The sequence below is a fragment of the Triturus cristatus genome, chromosome 12 (assembly GCF_964204655.1).
Source record: "Triturus cristatus chromosome 12, aTriCri1.1, whole genome shotgun sequence".
Classification (NCBI taxonomy): Eukaryota; Metazoa; Chordata; class Amphibia; order Caudata; family Salamandridae; genus Triturus; species Triturus cristatus.
In genome coordinates this window covers 749,302,531-749,324,408 of record NC_140595.1, presented here as the reverse complement: position 1 = coordinate 749,324,408, position 21,878 = coordinate 749,302,531, and the positions used below count along the sequence as shown (strand labels likewise).

General features: G+C 44.8%; 1 protein-coding gene across 1 annotated transcript in view; it reads right to left on the bottom strand.

The window, feature by feature from the left end:
* Positions 1-21,878, bottom strand: part of LOC146782683 (extracellular calcium-sensing receptor-like) — a 316,336-nt gene that overhangs the window by 152,330 nt on the left and 142,128 nt on the right. Inside the window, exon 5 of the mRNA XM_085637178.1 lies at positions 19,268-19,391. Within this exon, the coding sequence (XP_085493304.1) occupies positions 19,268-19,391 (124 nt within the window). The remainder of the gene's footprint in view (positions 1-19,267; positions 19,392-21,878) is intronic.

The window sequence follows — 21,878 nt, the reverse complement described above, 5'->3', positions numbered from 1 at the left end:
GACTCCTGGTGGCCCCCGGCACTAGGCACCGCACCTGAACCGACGTACCACGCACGCAACTTGGGAGTCATACTGGACTCCTCCCTATCGATGACCAGACATGTCAACGCCGTCTCCTCAGCTTGCTTCCACAACCTCCGCATGCTCCGAAAGATCTTCCGATGGATCCCGACCGAGACCAGGTAGACGGTCACCCACGCTCTCGTCACCAGCAGACTAGACTACGGAAACACCCTCTACACCGGTACTACAGCCAAGCTTCAGAAAAGACTTCAGCGTATCCAGAACGCCTCCGCCCGACTCATCCTGGACGTCCCCCGACGCAGCCACATCTCGTGCCACCTGAGAGACCTGCACTGGCTCCCTGTCAACAAGAGGATCACGTTCAGACTCCTCACCCACGCACACAAGTCCCTCCACGACCTAGGCCCAGGGTACCTCAACAGCCGCCTCACCTTCTACACGCCCACCCGCCGGCTACGTTCCGCTAACCTCGCCCTCGCCGTTGTCCCTCGCATCCAGAGAGCCACCGCTGGAGGAAGGTCATTCTCCTACCTGGCAGCCAAGACTTGGAACTCCCTACCCGTCCACCTGCGGATGACCCAGGACCACCTGGCCTTCAGGAAACAGCTCAAGACCTGGCTGTTCGAGCAGTAGCAGACCCCCTTCCCCAAGCGCCTTGAGACCCTTACGGGTGAGTAGTGCGCGATATAAGTTCCATGATTGATTGATTGAATGTTATGGGAAGCATATGAGACAGTGGTAAGAGGGCAGGGAGTTTCAGCGATCGCTGTACATAAGAAAGAAAAAAGAAAGCAACTGCATGAAATAGAAAATGAAATTAGCCAACTGGAACATGAACTAATACTATAAACAGGAGTTGTGGCCACTCTCAAACTTCCTGCCCTTGAAAGCTCAGATGTAGAGGAGTTAGACTCAGCTTTAACTAATGAGGAAGTGAACAAGGCAATTGGGGTGCAACAATCCAGGAAAGCGATGAGCCCGTGTGGTCTTCCAATTGAACTCCATAAAACAAACACATCCACAATTGCCCCCTACCTGATTAAAATGTATGAAGAAAGTGTGGTAAACAGTATCCTACCTGGAACTCAGAGACTGGCCAATATTGTGGTGATACACAAAAAGGGTAAACCTCCTAAGCACTGTGGCTCTTATCAGCCTATCTCCCTGCTAAATCCAGAGGTGAAAATACTAGCCAAAATCCTAGCCATGCATCTGTCACCCCTGCTCCACAAACTGATCCACCCAGATCAATCCGGCTTTATGCCAGGCAGGAATACCGCTCTCAACCTACTGCATCTTAATGGTGTTATGGGCAGGGCTGGGACTATTAGAGAAGAGGCATTGATAATGTCTCTCGATGCAAAAATGGCATTCCATATGATCAAATTGCCCTTCCTGTTCGCGGCTCTTGAACGATTTGGCTTTGGACGAAAATTCTTGTCATGGGTACGGCTCCTCTACTCCGGGCCCCTTGCACATGTTACAGTGAATGGTGGGCGGTCAGCAATTTTTAAACTGCAGAAGGGGATGAGACAGGGCTGTCCACTTTCTCCACTGATATTCGCATGGGTCCCTGAACCTCTGCCAATCTGGATTAAAGGAGACCCCCTTATCAGAGGACTGAATTGGATGGCGGAGTGTGAGGACAGAATCTCCCTCTATGCCGATGATATTTTGCTCTATTTGGCCAAACCATATTTCTCAATACACAGAATCTTACACATATTGACCCTCTTCCAAAAGTACTCAGGGTAAGCTAGCAATTGGGATAAATTGCTTATATAAATCTTGTGTGGAGAATGCTCCAATCTGCCCAGTGGTTTTGGAGTGAAGACAGTTATCAAAGGATTTCGATATTTGGGGATCTACGTCAAGGGAAATTATAGTGTATTCTACGATAAAAATGTAGCCCCCCACTACATCAACTACAAGACGATGTGCAGCAGTGGATGACCCTGCCCCTCATATTGCTGGATAGAGCTTCTTTATATAAAATGATGGCACTGCCTGCTTTGTTTATGTCTTACAAAATACACCATATCTTGTCTTAGCCAAGTATTTCCAAGCAATAGTCAGAGGTACGCACACTTCTCTGGAATACTGGCATCCCTCGCATAGCATTGACCAAACTCATGAAAAGCTGGTATGATGGACAAAAAGCCCTCCCAGCAATTAAAAGTTATTATTGGTCCTCCCAATCAGTCATCACCAATCACTGGGTACACTGGCCAGGAACAGAACCAGCCTACAAAATAAACATACATAATATGACCTCTGAGAATTATTTGAGAGCAATGTACGGGGGAGAAGAATGGGCGAAAGTATACACCAACCTCAACTACCATCACTTTATAGCACACAGCAACGACCGCCCTGGGGTGGAAAAAAACGATTACACAGGTCACTGCACTTTTAGAGACGGACCATCTGGGGCTGTTAGCAAGATTTCCAGGATTCGATAAATGGGACTTGATTGGTCTTTTTCGAAGGAGGATGATGTGTGGGGCAGGGGTGGAAGGTTGTTCCCTTCAGTGACCTCCAACGGGAATATGAACTAGGTGCAGGGGAACCTTTTAGATACCTTCATGTCCGCTAAACACTACATAGGGCAGTCCCCAGAGGTACTGATCTCCCGGCCTCTCCACCCCTGGAGGACAGACTCCTTGATGACTATCTAAAGGAGAAGGTGATTTCTCTGACTTACAGGTAGATACTAAACAATACACCTGACACATTGGGGAAAATGCGTGCAAAATGGGTTAGAAGATGGGGGTGACACGAGTGATGAAGAGTGGCAGGAGGCACGGGCATCTCCCCAGGAAGTGGCGATTTGTTCCCGGTTTCAATTAATTCAACTTAAGAATTTACATAGAGCATATTATACCAGTGTAGCGTTGGTTAAAATAGGTACCCTAAGCTCTTCACTATTTCCTAGGGGGTGCGGCCAGGTGGGGACGTATATACACCAGTGGTGGGAATGCCCAATTCTTCAGACATACCGGGGGAAAATAACAACGAAAATGTTTGCAATCCGTGGGAAAAAAATGGCGGTCTCGCCCCGATGGTGCCTCCTCAATGTATGGGATGCAACTGACCTGATGGCAAGTGAGAGAACTTGTGTGTCCCTCGGATGTGTGGTGGCGAAGTGCAATATAGCAAGAACCTGGAAAGGGAGTCACTGGACTTAAGTTCCAAGATTGTGAGACAGACATGGCTTGGTGCATGCAGGAGGAGAGGTTGTTCAAAACCCGGTAAAGAATATAAGGAATGATGTAAGGATATTGGTCCACTGTGACAACATACTCACAACTGTACAAATGCACTGTGTTAGTTTGATGTCAAATGTTATTGTACTGTGTTTATTCAATAAAAAAAAATGTATTAAAAAAAAAAAAAAGAGTCATGGCGTTTGAAGTCGATGAAGATTCTCTGTGACACTGGGCATAGACCCCTTTTATAAATGAGGATTGGCACCTGACTTAGATAAGTACAACTTTGGGGGGGCACACGTTCCTCAAACAAGATGGCCTCCTAGCCCGGGAGCTCCTCACGTCTGCAGATGACTGGAGATATTTGGAGCCTGTTTATTTCACAATTTTACCGCAAAAAATGGGTATTTTGAATATCGGAAGGCAGGGTGAGCATATATCGCTGCTTCAATGGCATTTTGGTGATTTCTGTGACTTTTTTGCAGGTCCTTTCTATTTTTGCTCACCAAGGCGGCCATCTTAGTGCATCTGGCTTCCAACTGAGGAGATTATTTGCTCCTGCCTTTCTTCTGATGTATTGACACAGGAACTTTTGTCATTTCTCTCTGGTTCCTTTAAAGATCTTTTATCATGCTGTACACTCCTTTGGCTTCCCTGCTGTGCTCTACATAGCCTACATGAGGCTCACCATGGTGAGGTAATTTTTTCTTCCATTCTTAATTTGTCTGCAACACTTTACCTCTTTTGACATTGGAGGCTCGGGTCTGTTGTTTATGGTCATTTTTCCTTCTATTCTTTGGACGAACCTGCCTACACACTATGCGCAGATTGAAGAAACCTGAGGCCTCTCTTCTTCAAGCTACCTCCACTTTACAGAAATTAACGTTGTGCTTAAAACCAGCCAACTGTCCTCTGAGGGGTACTCCGTCTACACCCATTATGTCATCCTCATCCTCTTTATCAGCAAAAACTGCTCCAACTGCGTCCTCTTCTACCCACAAGAGAGAGAAATGCTCTTCTCCTATTTCTCTGGACCTGGTTCTTGAAGAAATTCGAACACTCCGTCCTTTTGTGGAGGAAACTAATATGTGCATTCAGAATGTGGACAACAAATGGAATTCAGAGTCACATTTCTTGTACATGATGAATCTTTCAAAATTGCAGTATTGGAGAAAGAGGTGGCGATACTGAAGGCTCTTTCTGAAGACTTGGAAAATAGAAATAGAAGAAATAACCTCCGCCTCTATGGTCTTCAGGAAGGACTGGAGGGAACAGACCCCGTTTCCTTTTTTACTTCCTTTTTGTCTCAACTGGTGGACTTACCTGCTTCGGCACACTTGAATATTCAGAGAGCTCATCGTCTTGGTCCTCGCCCTCTCTCATCCTCCTCGTCATCCAAACCAAGAGGTGTCATCATCTTTTTCCTGGAATTTACAGATCTATTGAAAGTCCTCAATGCAACGAAAAATAAAAAGCAGCTTCTATGGCAAGGTTGTAAAATTTTTATTTCACAGGATGTCTCTAGTGCTACAGCAGCCAGGCGGAAGGAGTGCCTAGATCTTAGTCCTCAACTACACTCTTTAAGAGCCCGCTTTGGTTTGTTTCATCCTTGCCTCTTCAAAGTAACATTCCAGAACAAATCTTCCACCTTCAGTGCTCCTGCAGAACTGTGACAATTTATTCATCTACATTCTTCTAGCTCTATGGAGACTTTTGCTTCCTTATTAAGATGAATGATTTTTGTGCTGGAGGGCCTCCTCCTGCATAATATCCCAGTTTTTTGGATGTTAATTCTCTTACATACTCTTACGCTCATTCCCTTGTGTTTTACTTAAAACTATAGTGTTTTTTGCGATTACTGAATAACCTTCTTTTTTCTTTTCAGGTTCCTTGATGTTCTAAGCTTAGTCATTTACCTTGTTCAGTCAATCAATCAGGGGCTATTATAGCATGCTATTCACAGGTGAGGGTCTTAAGGTGCTGGGGAGGTGGGAGCGGCTCTGGCGCAGTCGAAGAGCCAGGTCTTGAGGTCCTTCCTGAACATGTGCAGGGTCGGGGAGCATCTAATGTTCACATGGAGCTTGTTCCAGGTCCTGGCTGCGATGTAGGAGAAAGCTCTCCCGCCGGTTCTGTTTCTGTGGATGCAGGGGACCTCTGTCAGGGTGAGGTCGGCGGAGGGGACTTTCCTCTTGGGTACGTGAAAGGATACTCTCTCATTGAGGTATTTGGGTTTGTCGTTGTTGAGGGATTTGTAGGCGTGGGTGAGGAGTTTGAAGGTGCCCCTCTTCTTGACGGGGAGCCAGTGGAGGCCTCGTAGGTGTTGGGTCATGTGTTTGTGCTGCGGTGTCCCGAGGACGAGTCTAGCTGTAGCATTCTGGATGTTTTGGAGTTTGTGTAAGAGGGCTCTGTTGTTTCCGGCGTAAAGGGCAGTGCCATAGTGCAGTCTGCTGGTTATGAGGGCATGGGTGACAGTCCTTCTGCACTCGGGAGGATCCATTTGAAGGTCCTACAGAGGATGCGAAGGCAGTTGAAACTAGTTGAGGCAACAGCGTTGATCTGGCGGTTCATAGAGAAGGAGGAGTCGAGGATGATGACGAGGTTCCGAGCATGGTCTGTAGGGGTGGGTGGGCTCCAGAGGGTGGAGGGCCACAAGGTGTTGTCCCAGGCGGAGGTGCAGGGTCCAAGGATGAGGATCTCGGTCTTCTCTGAGATGAGCTTCAAGCAGCTGTCTTTCATCCAGGCCGACATGTTTTTCACTCCTTCCTGGAAGCAGAGTCTGGTGTCTTCGGGATTCTTTGTGAGTGAAAGGATGAGCTGGGTGTCATCGGCGTAGGATACAATACTGAGCCCATGCTGTCTGACGATGGCGGCAAGGGGGGCCATGTAGATTTTGAAGAGCGTGGGGCTGAGAGAAGATCCCCGGAGTACTCCACAGTTTCCATGGGTTCGGAGAGGAAGGGAGGAAGTCGAATGCTCTGGGTTCTGCAGGAGAGGAAGGATTGGATTCCGTCGTAGGCGGCTCCTTGTACCCCGGCGTCGTGAAGTCTGGTAGCGAGCTTGCGATATGAAACTATATCAAAGGCTGCGGAGAGGTCTAGAAGGATGAGGGCTGCCGTGTGTCCCTGGTCTAGTAGCATGTGAATGTCGTCTGTGGTGGTGAGGAGGGCGGTCTCGTGCTGTGGTTGCTGCTGAATCCAGACTAGGAGGCGTCTAGGATGGAGTTCTCTTCAATGAAGGCAGTCAGCTGGGCGTTTATGAGTCTCTCGGTGAATTTGCCGCAAAGGGTAGGAGACAGATGGGCCGGTAATTTTTCAGGTCCGTTGGGTCAGTTGTTGGTTTCTTGAGGAGTGGTTTCACCTCTTCCCGTTTCCAGTCGTCTGGGCAGATGCCGGTTCTGAGGGAGGCGTTGATGGTACATCCTAGTTCGGGTGCGATGGCGGTGGCGGCCTTGTGGAAAATGTGCGGTGGGCAGGGGTCCCTTGGTGCTCCTGAGTGAGTTTTCTTCATGGTCACAGTGACGAGTTCAATTGTAGCGGGATCCCAGAACTTGATGGTAGGCTCATTGGCAGTGGCGGGTGGAAGGGTGGTGTCCAGCGCTGGATCGCTGAAGTTGACGTAGAGGACCTTGATCTTCTGATTGAAGTAGGAGCTGAGATTGTTGCAGAGTTCCTGGGAAGGCGTGATATCCGTGGCTTCGCAGTTGGGTTTTGCAAACTGCTGTATGACATTGAACAGCTCCTTGGGGTTGGATGCGTTGGTCTGGACTTTGTCTTTTATGAAGGTCCGTTTGGTGTCTTATGTGCTGGTGGTATTCCTTCAGGGCGCTCTTGTGTTTGTTCCATGCTTTTTTGGTTTCACCAGGTTCTCTCTAGGTGTCTGGCTTCTTGAAGTTCTATGGTGAACCAGGCTGCCTTCAGAGGCCGTTGTTTGGCAGGGAGGCGGAGGGGAGCGAGCTTGTAGGCGCAGCAGGAGTCCCAGCGGTGAAATTCCTTGGCTGCGGAGTTGGTGTCGGTGGTGGCGCGGGGGGGGTTTAATGGAGGGTGGTGATGAGAAGTTCCTCTGTGACCTTGCTCCAGTTCTGCCGTGGTGGGCGTGGGGGGTTGGGTGAGGTGGTGTTGAAGGTGAAGTGGCCGCAGTGGTGGTCCTTCCAGAGGGGCTGGGTGGTGTAGCTGAAGCGGATGTTAGTTCCTCCCATGAAGATGGGGTCGAGGGTGTGACCCGCTCTGTGGGTGGGTGTGTTGACAAGCTGCTTCAGTCCTAGATTGGTGAGATTGTCGAGGAAAGTGGTGGAGTCGGGGTCATTGCTGTTGTCGAGGTGGAAGTTCAGGTCACCAAGTAGAATGTAGTCTGTTGAGGTGATGGGGTGCGTGAGCGCGGCGATGGTAGTTGCGGGCTGGGTGTGAGGTCCTGGCAGTCTGTAGATGAGGGTGCTGCACAGTGTGGTCCTGGGGCTGGTCTGGATCTGGAAGTGGAGGTGTTCTATGTTGGAGTGGGGGTCACACATGCTGGATGTTGAGTCGGACGGGGTTTTTTGTGCGATGGCGATTCCCTACTCCTGGGTGGCATGGGCAGTCCTTTCTCTGGATTTTGTAGCCGTTGGGGATGGCAGTGGCAATGTCGGGGCCGGAGGTGGCATTGGTCCAGGTTTCGGTAAAGAAGGCGACGTCAGGCAAAAGGGTGTCGATCAGGTCGCAGCTTTCTACGGCGTGCCGGTGCAGGGAGTGCACATTGAGAAGGATGCAAGTCAGGGTTTTGGTGGTGTGTGCATCAGGCGGGCCTTCGGTGGTCATGGGAGCTTTGTCGATGGTGAAGGATCTGCGGCAGGGTCTGCATGAGAACTGCCCATGGGTAGTGTTCGGCGAGGATCTTGCGCAGTCAGCGTGTGGTCCGGGATTGAGTGCGTGGAGGGTGGTTGAGTCGTACCGGTGGGGTCTAGGAGAACCAGGGTTCCTGGCACTGGTAACGGTTGGGTCACGGACGAGCGCAGACGGGCTTGCCTTAGGTGCGCCTTTGATGCACCATCGGAGTGGCCGCTGCATGTGTCCGGTGCACGACCATGCAGTGGTTGCCATATGTTGGGGAGGGGGGCGGGAGCAGAGGTGGGGAGGTGGGTGTAGGCTGGATTGGGGGGCAGGGGCATTAGCAGCAGCGGGAAAGCTGACCAGGTGATGTGGGGAACGTGAGAGAAAAAAAACACTAACACACAGTAAATAAAGAAAATGCAGATGCAAAACAATAAGGAGGAACAATGAGGACACAAGGGGTAAAATACCCTGAAAATGGATGAACTGCAGGCAGGGAGAGACTTGTAGCACAGGGACGGGCTGCCGGCTTGAACCCTGCTCAGGAGAGGGCTCTGTGCTGGAGCAGTCCGGCTGGAAGGCGGAGCTACTTGGGAGAGTAGTGGCCTTGAACCAGAGGTCAAGGTTTCACCTCTTCTGGTATGTTATGTTTGTCTGTTGACTCGTCTCCTGTGCTGTGCAGTTTTGCCCAGTGCTGTCGTTGACTCCCCGCAACCCCCGTGTTCATCCTCATCAGGTATGTTTCTGCAGTTGTCATTATTGGCATGTACTGTCTCTCTTTCTTTGATCTTCTCTACTTTTTCCCCTCACTTTTTTCTCCTTTATCCTTGTTTCTCCTCCTTTTCCTTCTGGTACCTTTTAAGACATCTTCACTTCTGATGTACCTTATTGTCTTATAAGACCAATGCTGTGTTGTTTCTTGGAACATTAAAGGAGTAAATAATCCTACAAAGAGTCAGAGAATTTTTCTAATTAAGCTAAATAGTCCCCTGACCTTGTTCTTCTTCAAGAAACTCACCTTTCTGAACTTGAGGCTTTGAAGTTTAAACAAGGTTGTGTGGGTTCTTTTTTTTCTGCTCGTGCTTCAAATAAGAACAATTGTCTTATTCTTCTTTGCCACAAGAAGTTTGAAATTGTTAACTGTTTTTCTAGAATTTGATCCTGAAGGCCGATGGCATTTTGTAATACTAGCTTTTATGATATTCCCTTAACTAATTGTAAAATGTATGGCCCTACCCAAGTTGACAATTCCTTCTGGCCTAACATTTCAAAAAAATGTATGCAACATGCTGATGACTTCTTTATCCTTGGTGGTGATTGTAATAAAAAATGGACCCCTTTATTGATCGTCAATCCTTCATTAAATTTATTCATCAGAAAATGCATAAACAATTCCTATCCGTCATACCCCAGCGCATTTTGGTAGACTCATGGAAAATCTGCAATCCCTCTATGAAATAATTGTCTTTTTTCTCCCCTCCTCATGCTTCTCATTCCAGGTAGATCATATCTTTGTCTCTAAATTTCTCTCACAAAACCTTTTTGTTTCCTCCATCGAACAAATTGTAATTTCTGACCATGCCCCTGTCATTACTGAACTTGATCTACTCCCTGTGCATTCCAATTCAAATTGATGGAGATTCAATAACTCTCTCTCACCCAACCTTGGCTTTATTTCTTTTTTGACCTTTTCTGAGGATTTTTTGAGGTTCAGGTGGACCCTACTACATGTCCACAATTACTTTGGGACATCTTTAAAGCTACTGCTCGAGGTCATATTATCGATTTAGTTTTTCGGATAAAGAAATCTCTTCTTAAACAACATCAATCCCGTAAACTTGATATTAAACAATTGGAGCATCAATATTCTTCTTTTTCTCCTTCTAATTTAAAAGAACTCGTCCATGCATAATTAAAGTTTAATGAAATTGCCACAGATAATGCCTTCTCAATCTTACTCTTAAGCAGCGCCCATTACTAGTTGTACTAAAAGAGGTAAGCTTCTGGCTAATTAAGCAGAGTCATGTTTTACATTCTGTAAAAAACAATAATGGTCTTCATGTTTTTAAGGACTGTGAAATTCTGGCAGAATTTGTTAAGTATTACCAATCTCTCTACACCCCTGAATCTCCACCTTCGCCTTCTCAGATAGAGACTTATTTACAGAACTCTAAGAATTCCCTGGATGCCCACAGAGACATATCTTCCCTGGAGTCTGACATCTCTCTACCTGAGATACTTCAGGCCCTTCAATCCCTTAAGAAGAAAATATCCCCTGCTCCAGAGGGACTCACGGTTGAATTTTTTTTTCTATTTTTCTCCTCCCTAAGTTATGTATTTATCAATTTTTCTCTGCATCCGGTTCTGTTGGGGGTTCCTTCCTAGAGGCTACTATCTGTCTCATTCACAAGAAAGGGAAAGACCCCACCCTCTGTAAAAATTACAGGCCTATTTCACAAGTCAATGTAAATTATAAAATGTTTGCCAAATTACTTCCCCTAAGTCGTGATCTCTTCATTCCTTTAATGATTGGTAAGGAACAGTCAGGGTTTGTTAGAGGAAGAATAACATCGGATAATTCTAGATTATGTTTTGATGTTTTAAATAAGGCTTCGTCTCTTTCTCACCCTCCAGCAGCTATCTCTATTGATGCTGAGAAAGTATTTGATCGAATTGACTGGGCCTTTATGCTCAAATCCCGAGCATGGCATGGGTTGGGTCCCCTATTTATCTCCTATATCTCCTTACTTTATCAATCCCCCATATCATCCATTTTAGTAAACGGAAAAATCTTGAGTTATTTTCTGTTGGCTCATGGTGTTCGTCAAGGTTGCCGACTATTGACTTTATTATTTATACTAGCCTTGGAACCCTTGCTATCCTGTGTCAGAAATAATGCAGAAATCAGTGGATTTCAATATGGAGCTCATCTAAAACTTTCCGCTTATGCTGACGACATACTTCTATTTATTTCCAATCCTGAGCAATCCGTTCCAGCTCATCTCCAGGAAATTGCTACCTTTTCCTTGGTTTCGGGATACAGGGTTAATTCTGACAAAACCGAAATCATGCCTCTTAATAAGCTTACTTTCAGTCATTCTTTTGATGCCACAGGGTTTCATTGGAATGCCTCCAAAATTAAATATTTGGGCATCTGGTTTCCCTCTGCCATTAATAGTTCGATTTCGGCTAATATCAATGTACGTCTAGATAAAGTTGATAAGCTTTTTTCTTCCTGGAATCCCCTTTTTCTCTCCTGGTGGGCCTGTTTGGACTCTATCAAAATGAAGTTATCGCCCATAATTTTATATACTCTTTCAATGATCCCAGTTAATATGCCTGCTACTTTCTCTAAGAGATTGGATTCTAAATTTTCTAATTTCCTTTGGAATAACAAAAGAGCCAGAATCTCTCTAGCTTTTCTTAGGAAGGCTAAACAAGAGGGTGGAGTTAATTTTCCTGACTTTTGGTTGTTCCATACAGCTTTCTGTCCCCGACAAACCTCTAGATGGCTTTCTTTTTCGCGTTCCTTGTTAACCCCTTTATGGTTGGATATTGAATGCTCTCTTATGTCTCCTTTTCTCCCTTGTTAAGCCATATTCTTTTTGGCTTAACCTTCCATAATTTCTTCTCCCCTCTTCAAAGATACTTATAAAATTTTAACACCAATTTTCCAGTTGCACCCTGTAACTCGTGGTTCTTTTCGCCATTCGCCTCTTCGGTACAACTATCTCATTCTTATTAATAACAAACCAATTTTTGGGAAAGCTTGAAGGCAAAGAGGTATCATTTGGGACAAAGATTTATTCTCGAATAATGCTCCTCTACCCTTTTCACAATTTCAGCACTCATTTAAGTGTACTCGCTCTTTTTTACCTGGATTTCTCCTTCTTATAAATGTTATTCTTGATGTTCCTTATTCTTTACCCAACACTCTTCCGCTCCTCCTCTTCTGACTCTTCCCTTGGTTCAATCCTCACCTCTGTTCCTAAGGCTTCACCTGTTTATAAACTTCTCAGCTCTCTATCATTTCCCAGATCAAAAACTAAGTTTGATTAGATTTGGGATTCACTTGGACTCCCCCTTTTTGGAACAAGATTTGAGATAAACTCTGCAAAACATAAAGATCTGCCTCTACCTCTCAATCTCTGTTTTTCCTTTATCATAGACTATACTTTACCCTGTCTCTGTTCTCAAGATTTTCCATGGAATCCTCTCCTAAATGCTGGTCCTGTGACCATCTATCTGGCGACCTTATGCATATGCTATTTCATTGTCCCCCCACAATTTCCTTCATTTAAATTGTCCATTAACTCCCCTGATATTCTTTATATGTAGTCTCTCTGAAGATGTCTACTCACCACGCAGTAACTTACGTTTGTTAGATCTCATGTTAGTTCTTGCCTTTCAACAGATGTCAATTAATTGTGCCTCTAATATCTCTTATACACCCTGGTGGAATAATCTTTGTCATTATCATAGATTAGATTCTGCCTCCTCCTCTATTTATTTTCTATCTGCTGATAGAGTTTTATATTGGTTACCTTTGACCTCTTTTTTGGATGAAGTTGCCCATAAATCTCCTTTTTGTACTTCATCTAAACATTTTATACCGCCATGATTTTTCTATTTCTTTGCCATCAGCATTAGTTTGATACTAGTTCAGATTTTTGTATTGAATAATTCTATTATCTCCTTTTACAGGTATTGTTCTAACTGCTGTTAACTTGGTCTTCCTGTGGTTTTATTCCTCCCTTCCCTCTCTTCCCTTTCCTCATCATAGTTCAAAATTGTTAAACAGCTTCAATTCTTTATGATTTTTTAGCATTCTTGATTTACTGTTTATCCAGGTTTGGGAAACTGTTTTTACTCTCATTATATTCTCCAATAAAGCTGCTTTACCTTAAAAATAAAAGAACTGCTTTATTTTTAAATGCAGCCATTACTCTAAAGGCATATGTGCACAGTTCAAAACATAAATTGTAGAACCTGCACCTGAGAATCTCAGTCTTCAGGTGTACCTGGCTTGGCAGTGAATGCTATGCTGGGGGAGAGAATTAGCAACTTGTGAAAATTCTCTTTTGCATTGCCCATCCAAAGTGCCAATGTGCAGAGGTCATTTTAACAAAATAAGGGCTCGATTTTGATGTTAGACGGAAAGCTATCTGACATCTGGTGGCAGCCTTTCCACCCAGGCATCAATGGTTTCCCTCCGACCATCATATTACAATGACTGCAGTCGGAGGGAAACCCATGGGGGAATAGTGCTGCACTACGCAATGTCGGAAGGACTCGTAATCCCATAATGTCGGCGGAGCCAGCATCAGCTCCACTTTTGGGATTATGATGTCGCTTTATGCCTGCCCTTTCATGGTGATCTGCCAGCCAAGAAAAGGCAGGCAGAAAGTGACTTTAGGGCCCCTAGCAGGGCCCCCTTTCCCCGACCCTCCACTATTGGCCTGGTGCCCCCTAAACTTTACTGCACCGTGTGGCAGGCACTCTGTGCCACACAGTGCAGGGATGTTTAAAAACATCCATTTTACAATTGTAGCTTGTGCTACAGACCTTTTCTGCCTGCCGCGCAAGCTGCAATTGAAAACTGGATGTTTCCGACCACCCATTCTGTGGGCGGAACCACTGACCTATGGCCAGGTGGTCTCATTCTGCAACGGTGTTTTAATAAGGCCCTATATGTTTTAATGAGAAGCACAGAATGAGAACAGATGACTCAGAGTAATTATTGTAGGTTTGATTTGGAAAGTTTTAGTTGAACCTCATACATGCTATGTATACTGTCTACATAAAGCATACTATATTATAATAAAACAATTGTGCTGGTAAACAATGAGAACAACTTATTTTCAAAGTTTAAAAAAAACATCTAAAATAAGCCAACACAAACATGCACCGACATGGCTAATGATAGCGGAGAACACAACTTGTACATAATAAGATGGTTCGTAAGTCTATGATGGGTCTGAAGAAAGAGATCAGTAGACATAGGTTTCTAAAGGTTTGCAGAAAACCAAAAAAACATGTAAACATGAACATGAGTCTAGAACAGGGGTTCCAGACCAGTTACCAGTATCTCTCAGCCTGCCTCTGAAAGGATTGCACATAAGTGCCTATCAGATGGTTTTAGAATTTGCCGCTGCCAGTTTGCTAAGGCAGAACTTGGAAAGCTGACAGCATAGAGCACCCTCTTCAGAAAGTTGTTTCATTATTTAACCCATTCATTCTATTTCTTTTGCAACCATTCACTTTATTTTCAACTATCTGATTTTCTCTCTTCTCTATTTTTTCATGATTTACTTTCCCACTCTTGCTTCCTCTCTAAGGGGCCGAATATGATGTCGCCAGGAAAGCATTTCTACCAAATCGGGTTAGGAATGCTTTCCGAAAGATTTGCATTCGGGTAGTCCTACCGAACAATGATGATGTGTCTGGATGCTTACTGACTCGGTTTGGTCGGACTCACATAGACTTCAATTAGAGCCTGTGTTCCTAACGAGAACACAGGCTCCCATTGAAAAAAAAAAAAAGAGGTGGTTAGGGAAAACCTTGCACCCTGTGGCGAGCACCCCATGGTGCTGTGCATGGTTGGAAAGAGGGGTCCTTTAGGTACTCCCACGGACCCCATCTGGAGGCCTACGGGTGAAGGCGGGCCTGTTATGGTCCCCCAAAGTCAGATTCCCACAGCCATTTTATCTCGGCCACACCGACTCGTAACGGCTGTCTGAATCGGTCATTGTACTTGCTCTTTCATACACCGTGTCCATTGAGCTGTACGATTGGGCCCGAATGACTAGGGCTGCCCGAATCCATTCGGAACCGATTCGGACAGCCCGGACGGCTTCCTTGTATCATAATTGGTCACCCCGGAAAGGTGACCAATTCGGTCGGAAACATAGGTCCCGAATCAGATTCGCAGAATCCGAATCCAGTTCGGAGCCTTTCCGGACGACATCGTAATATAGCCTTATAGCCCGCCGTAGCGGGCTATACCGGCTATTAAAGGCCCGCGGCAGCGTTAAAGGCCCGAGCCGAAGGCGAGGGACTTTAACAAAAGCAGCGGGACTTTAATAGCGGTATAGCCCTGCTACGAAGAGCTATAAGGCTATTAGAACATTCTGCCACTAGAGGGCAGAATGTTCTAACAAATTAAACAAAGGCTTCTCGAAGCTCGAGGAGATTTAAATCCCCTCGAGCTTCCAGAGGCTTTTGTAAAACATTGGAATGTTGCTCTGCGGGCCTTTACCGGCCCGTAGAAGCACGGAGCACTCCATTGTCTACAATGAAGTGCTCCACATTCCAATGTTCTAATCGGCCTTAGTTTCATTCTCTGTTAAATTCTCATGTTCATTTCTTTCTTGCTTGTACCTTCTCTGGTTTGTTATTAATGGTTTCTCATATTTTGTTCTTTTCCTTCTGTTTTTTCCTTCTCTTCTTTCCTTTGCTCCTTTGCTCCTTTTTCTTTTTTCTCTTTCCTTTTCTGCTTCTGTGTTTCTTTCTCATTTATTCTGCTTTCTGTATTAACATCTCTTCCACATTTCTTTCTAGATTTTATTTTTTCTTCCTTTTTAGCTTTCTTTTTCCTGTTTCCTACTTTCTGCTGCTTTATTATTCTTTCTTCATTTCTTTTTATTTTTGTTTCTTCTTTTTTTGCTTGGCTCCTTTTTTTCCTTTATGTATATGCTTCTTTCCTTATCTTTCTTTCTTTTTGTGCTCCCTTGTTCTCTTTTCATTTCTTACTTCCTTTCTTACCTTCTCTTTCTTGCTTTTTTTCTCTATTGCTTTCTCTCATTTTCAATTTTCTTTATCTCTTGGTCTTTCTTTTTCTTTTTCGTTATTTGTCTTCTTCCTATCTTTATCACTTTCTTTCTTCCTTTCCTTCCTCCTTTCTTTCCTTCCTTCCTTTGAGCATGCTTAGCTTATTAGAGAAACCTCTGCATGCATTAATTTACATGCATTGACTTCCTTCCAGGTATATGCTGAGGGGAGACTGTCCTTATAGGTTTACTTGTAGAAAGATATGACGTCTGCATGTGCCTCAAAAGAAGGATTGTAGCTAATTGTCTGTTTCTTTGTGGACATCGTTCAATGGACTTTCAGACAATTGGCCAAACAGAGAAGGCATTTCAGCATCTGAAGCTGAAAATTAGAGTATGGTCATGTTATATATTGGTTAGCAATTGGATCACAAGCCCTAAGGAGACACTCACCTCAAGGAGCTCATCTATAAACAAGAGGAAATGGGCAATTTGGAACCCCACATGTAAACATTTTGGGAACAGCTCTAGCGACAATGTGTATGCACACAGGAGCAGGGGGTACTCAAGTGGTTGTATTAAGTTATTTGGCTCCCGTTTACTATTTTGGAATTGTTGTATTGGGCTGACGCTCAGGAACGTTTTCAGTGATCAGAAGTAGGTCTCACTGTAGGAAAGGTTGGATACACCTGCTCTGGAATAACAATGGGTGGCAGGGAGGCTCAGAGAGCACTACACGAGTTTGCGCTTTTAATGCTAAGTAAATCAATGCAATGCTTTGTGTGACTTTAATCCCATTTCTCCACGTTGGTAAATATCCACTAAGGTTTTTTAATTTGTAAATTTGAGTCAGTGGGGATAATTACTGACGTAAGACACCCCTCAATCAACCCCTGCACCCGCTTTCCATATCAATTTCTGTGTAGTTTGCTGTTTTCTCTCCGGAAAATTGATTGAGCGATTTAATCATTATATTTCATGTCTGTCTCAGGTGTCTCCATTTCTCCTAGCAAATTCACATTGCACAACGGGGAGGAAATTCGGAAAAAAAACAATTTTAAATCACACCAGCGTAACGTGTGTTATTTTGGGGATTATGCTGCGTCATGCTTGTTAAGTGAAATTCTCCAAATTATGCCATCCTGTGAATGTTTCCATTGTTACTGCAAATGCACAGGAACAGAACATTGTTTAAATGCGACAGTGTGTTACCGATTACGTAAATTTACGGATTTCCATTTTAAGTTATTTAATATTTTTTTTTTAAATTACGTGGACTTGCATGAAAGTGAATTGTGCACACATTTTTGCAGAAATTACAGATTTACTTACCAATCTTACAAAAACAAAGTGCCTTATGCTAAACCATTGTGAATAATGAGAAGTTTAAACATTTGTTCTCTAAGTTTCAGTTCTTAATATATTGCACTGTGACTCACTATTCATTTATTTTGATGGAAAAAACGTTTCACAACTGCTTTCTTAGCATTTCTCTATTTGGCTGTATGATTAATCATCTACATTGATAGTGTCTCTTGTTTTCATACTTTAGCTTTTGTACTTGTTTGTTTTGTAGGTCTTTCTGCCTTTTCGAATCAAAGAATCCAAATTTCGGGTTTGAGCAATTGATTGAGATCAACAAGTAACAGTATAAAGTGAAAGAGGGTATTTTACAGCTACTGTGATCTTGCTCTTGTGTACATGTATGTGTGTAGCTATCAGGCAAGGCTGGCACAGGTAAAAGCGGTGGGGAGGTGCTTGGGGGAAATCGATAGACGATGGGATAGTTAAAATTAAATAAATAACTAATAAAACCAATTACATTGTGCTCGCCGCATCGCCAACTCAGTGATGCGGCGAGCGCAAGTTAAGTGGCTTTATTTTATTATTTTACCTATCCCGTCTGTCGACTTCCTCTGCCCCGCTTCACCGCCCCACTACTCTTACCTGTGTCGGCCATGTTTGGTAGGTATTTAAATAGTGCAAAATCGCATATGGAACCACAGAGCAATGTACAGTATTACATAACTACACCGGCACATTACATTTCCCCCATTTACACTTGCATTGCACAGATTTCCATTCGAGGTACATGCAGATTATTTGAATTGACCAGATTCATGATTTTCAATTAAGTTCCAAGGATTTTCAAACCAATGATTCAAAATCCAATTCCGGGGAGCTGGGCTCACGTCTTGGGGCCTGATTCTGATCTCGGCAAGAAAGCCCTCCGTATGACTCGGATCCGGAGAGCTTTCCAAGCGAATCGAGCTCTGGGACTCCGAGTGACCGATTCCGATGAATCCATATAGTGACGGACTTGGTTTGGTCGAACTCCCATTGAACTCTAAGGGAGCCTGTATAGCGACGCATACACAGACTCCCATAGCTATAAGGGGTGGGTGGGAAAATCGTACACCCTGTGGCGGGCACCCCATGGTGCCCAACACATTGTGCATGCTTGGCTCGGGGGGACCCATGGGTACCCCTGTGACCGATTTGGAGGGCCCCGGGTGCAGGGGGGCCTGCTACGGCACCCCGAAGTCCGATTCCCAAAGCGGTTTCATCTTGATGGGTCCGAGTCGGTACAACTGGACAGATTCCTCACATCATACTTAGCTGTTCGGAATGGGGGACGTTTCGATCGGAAACTGCGGCTCTGAATCAGATTTGCTCTTTACGAATACCGTTTAGAGCCCTTCCTAACATGATCATAATCGTCCCCTTGGTGTCTGCTAGATATACTGTGAATTTGGGTAAATCACCAGAGACATAGATTTGGGGGGGTGGTGTTTGGGGTGTTACACCCCCCCTAAAAGATGTATTCTGTAGTAAATAGTTGGTTACAGGTGCAATGAGTTGGATATGGTGAGGTATATGTCAGATTTCACCCTGGATTTTTACATGCCCACACAGACAAAAACACTCTTAACATATACTAATTTCTCTCTCTCGCTCGTCTCTTCCTTAAAACTTGGGGGCATATTATCAAGCATGGTGTTAAAATTATCGCCGCTTTAGCGGCAGAAAACTGTAGTTAAAGTGGCGATAATGGGCTTGATAATTTGCCCTTGAGAATTCACAGAATTGACACCAGAACATGGGCTTCTATTGAAATTCCTAAGGGCATATTATCAAGCCCATTATCGCCGCTTTAACTACAGTTTTCTGCCGCTAAAGCGGTGATAATTTTAACGCCATTTCTTGATAATATGCCCCTTGGTTAGTTTGAACACTGTTCTGTTTAAGTACCCGTAAGAATCTACACTCCTCTTTCTCTTTCCACTGCCTTTTAAGCCCCCCTTGTGTCCTGCTTCTCATAATGTATTTTAACAGGATATGCCAGGATGATTATTTTAATATAGTTGGTGCTCATGTACATCGCCACAATATCTGTGGTTCAAGATTGTGCAAGATGTGAGAGAACAAATCAACAATTCAGTTATTAGACCACATTCCCCACCTGTCTCATTGGAAACCTCTCCTTCAGCACAGGTGACACAGTCAAAGCAGCAGACAGGCCGACCTTTCTGAGCAGCTTTCCTGAACCCGGAAGGGCAGCTCTCACTGCACACAGACCTTGGAGCCTAGAGACAAAGAGAAGAAAAATAAAGAGTGCATGAATTTTGGATAATCACTTTATCACATTTTTCCCTAACAAAAAACAGGTTAGTAAGTGGGAAGAATTATCATAGAGATTTGGAGGAAAATGTCCAATATGTTGCTTCGAGGTGCTGGAGAATTGGAAAAATTGTGAGGGAATACCATCATTCAAAATTCGGTGAGTGAAATTGTAGGAAAGTTAATTGATTTTGTAAGTACAGAACTGAACCGTGGCCTTATTTGAGATACACCCATTAAATCTGTGAATTTCACATGTGAAATCTATGACATTTTGCAAATTCTACAGCTGAGATATTTTGCTTTTTTTTTTTTTTGCTTATGTCTTGCTGAAAATTGCTTGCAGGAGATATCAGTATCATGCCAGCCTTACAATTTTCTCAGGGCAAGTCCCTTTCAAACTTTCTAACTGATTGTGGAGGAAAGGAGCTCCATAAGAGAGGGACAGAAGAGTGACGGTTATGGGCCATAGGCAAAGTGCCTCATTTTAGGAACATGTGTTTCCCTGCACCTGGCAACATTGTGAGTTGTATTGCTTTTCGCTTATAGTCAGTTTACCCACAGACTTACTGACTCATTCACCTTCATTGTTTTTCGCAACAATTTTTCCCAGCATAAAGAGGCTTTTGGAGTAGTTTGGCCTTTCCATGTTAGGTCATGCCTATAAGACAACACACGCTTTGTCTGTTGCAAGGCATATTGCATCTATAGAATCGCTTTCATTTATTGGGATCTCTGCTTTCATTGCACTATTTCTTCTTTTGTGTTGAGCAGTCCATGTGTGTGTGTTCGAGTTGTCTCTCTTGTGTACTTCTCTCTCCATGTTGCTCTATATTGCCCCCTCTTCCTGTTGGTCCCGCCCATCCAATTCTCCTCATTTCCTCTCCCACCTGTGCCCTGCATGTTCCTTACCTGTCGCTCCCACCCCGTGTTGCTTCCATGTTTGTTACCCCCTGCCATTTCCCATGATGCTTCCACCCCCCACACACTGACCCCAGTGTTGCCTGGCCCTCTTTTGCTTCCGTTCTCCCCACTCTCACTTTTAAACACAAAATAAGATTTTGCACATTTACTTCTTTTCTTTTTAGTTGCCGATCCAACTCAGACCTGTAACTAAAAAATAAATGGCACCTGCCTCATTTTGTAGGCATGCAAATGCATGGAGAATGCACCTACAAATATAAAATCCTTTTTTTCCTTTTGTAACTTTATACATGCTGCACAGCATGGCTAAAAACATTGGCAAAATCAATGGGTCACAATGGCGCTGTCATGGTTCCTCGTTCACCGAATGCCTGGCATGTGGTGTGTTGCTTCCACCTGCCTCCTTACTGCCGAAGTGTGTCAGGCAGGTTTGCGGTCTAGCCTCCCTTTGCTGGAAGCCGCCACTCGACCAGCTGACTGTCGCTTCCGGGGAGGACCGCATAACTGATTGCGGTTCCGGACAGAATGGCACTTCGAATTCATGTTGTGGACGTTGTAGTAGCACAGGAACGCTTGCTGACATTTTCCCTCCGCAGCTCGTGCACGGAGCCGCCTTATCTGGTCCTCGGATCCGCACAGGAGCGCTTGCCGACATCTGCCTCTCATGGCTCGTGCACGGAGCCGCTTTCTCCAGTCTTTGAAGCTGCGCAGGAGTGCTTGCTGACATTTCCCTTTCACGGCTCATACTGTCTCTTTTCCTTAGTAAGCTCAGGAACGCTTACAGACTTGCTTTCCTCACGGTTAGCGCTACGCATGTAGCCTTTCCCCAAATCCAAGGAGAACCACGCAGGGGCGCCTGAACTCCTCATTTCCTTATGGTACCATGCTCAGGAGCACTTGTTTAATTCTTTTCCCCTTGTTGGAAGTCAGCGCAGGAGCGCTTGTTTTCATTTTCCTTTATTGACAGTCCACGCAGGAGCACTTGGGTTCCGTTAAAGCCTTAGTACAGACTACTCCTTCCATCCTTAGAGGCGCTGCATCCCAGGTGACTACACTATTCCTTGAGCCCTGTCGTATGTTGTGCGTGAATCCATATCAGAGTGTTACCCATCTGCTTTCTGTCACAGGTGGTGTTTCCCAGAAAGGTACCAAGAACACCCAAGGGCGTATCAGTCAGGTCTTCCTACAGGCTGTCCTCACACTCCTTTCCAACTTTCTCCCCCGGTCCCCTCTTCATCCTGGTCAGTACTTCAATCGTTCTAGGGTAAGGGAGGAGATGGTAGTGGTTGTACATGTCTTCCCTGCGGGATCACTTCACAAGCGGAAGATAAGTCTTGTGGGGTCCTCACTTGCATGCCCTATCTGCTTTACCAATGCTTGTTTTTTCAGAGCTATGATAACCCACGTTCCTTGTATTCTTGCTCATCTGAAATATCGGCATCTTGTCATCCATTATTAACCTGAATTTGGGGTCATGGATTTTAGAACAGCCACACACTTGATGTCGCTTACCTACAGAAGTCGATAAG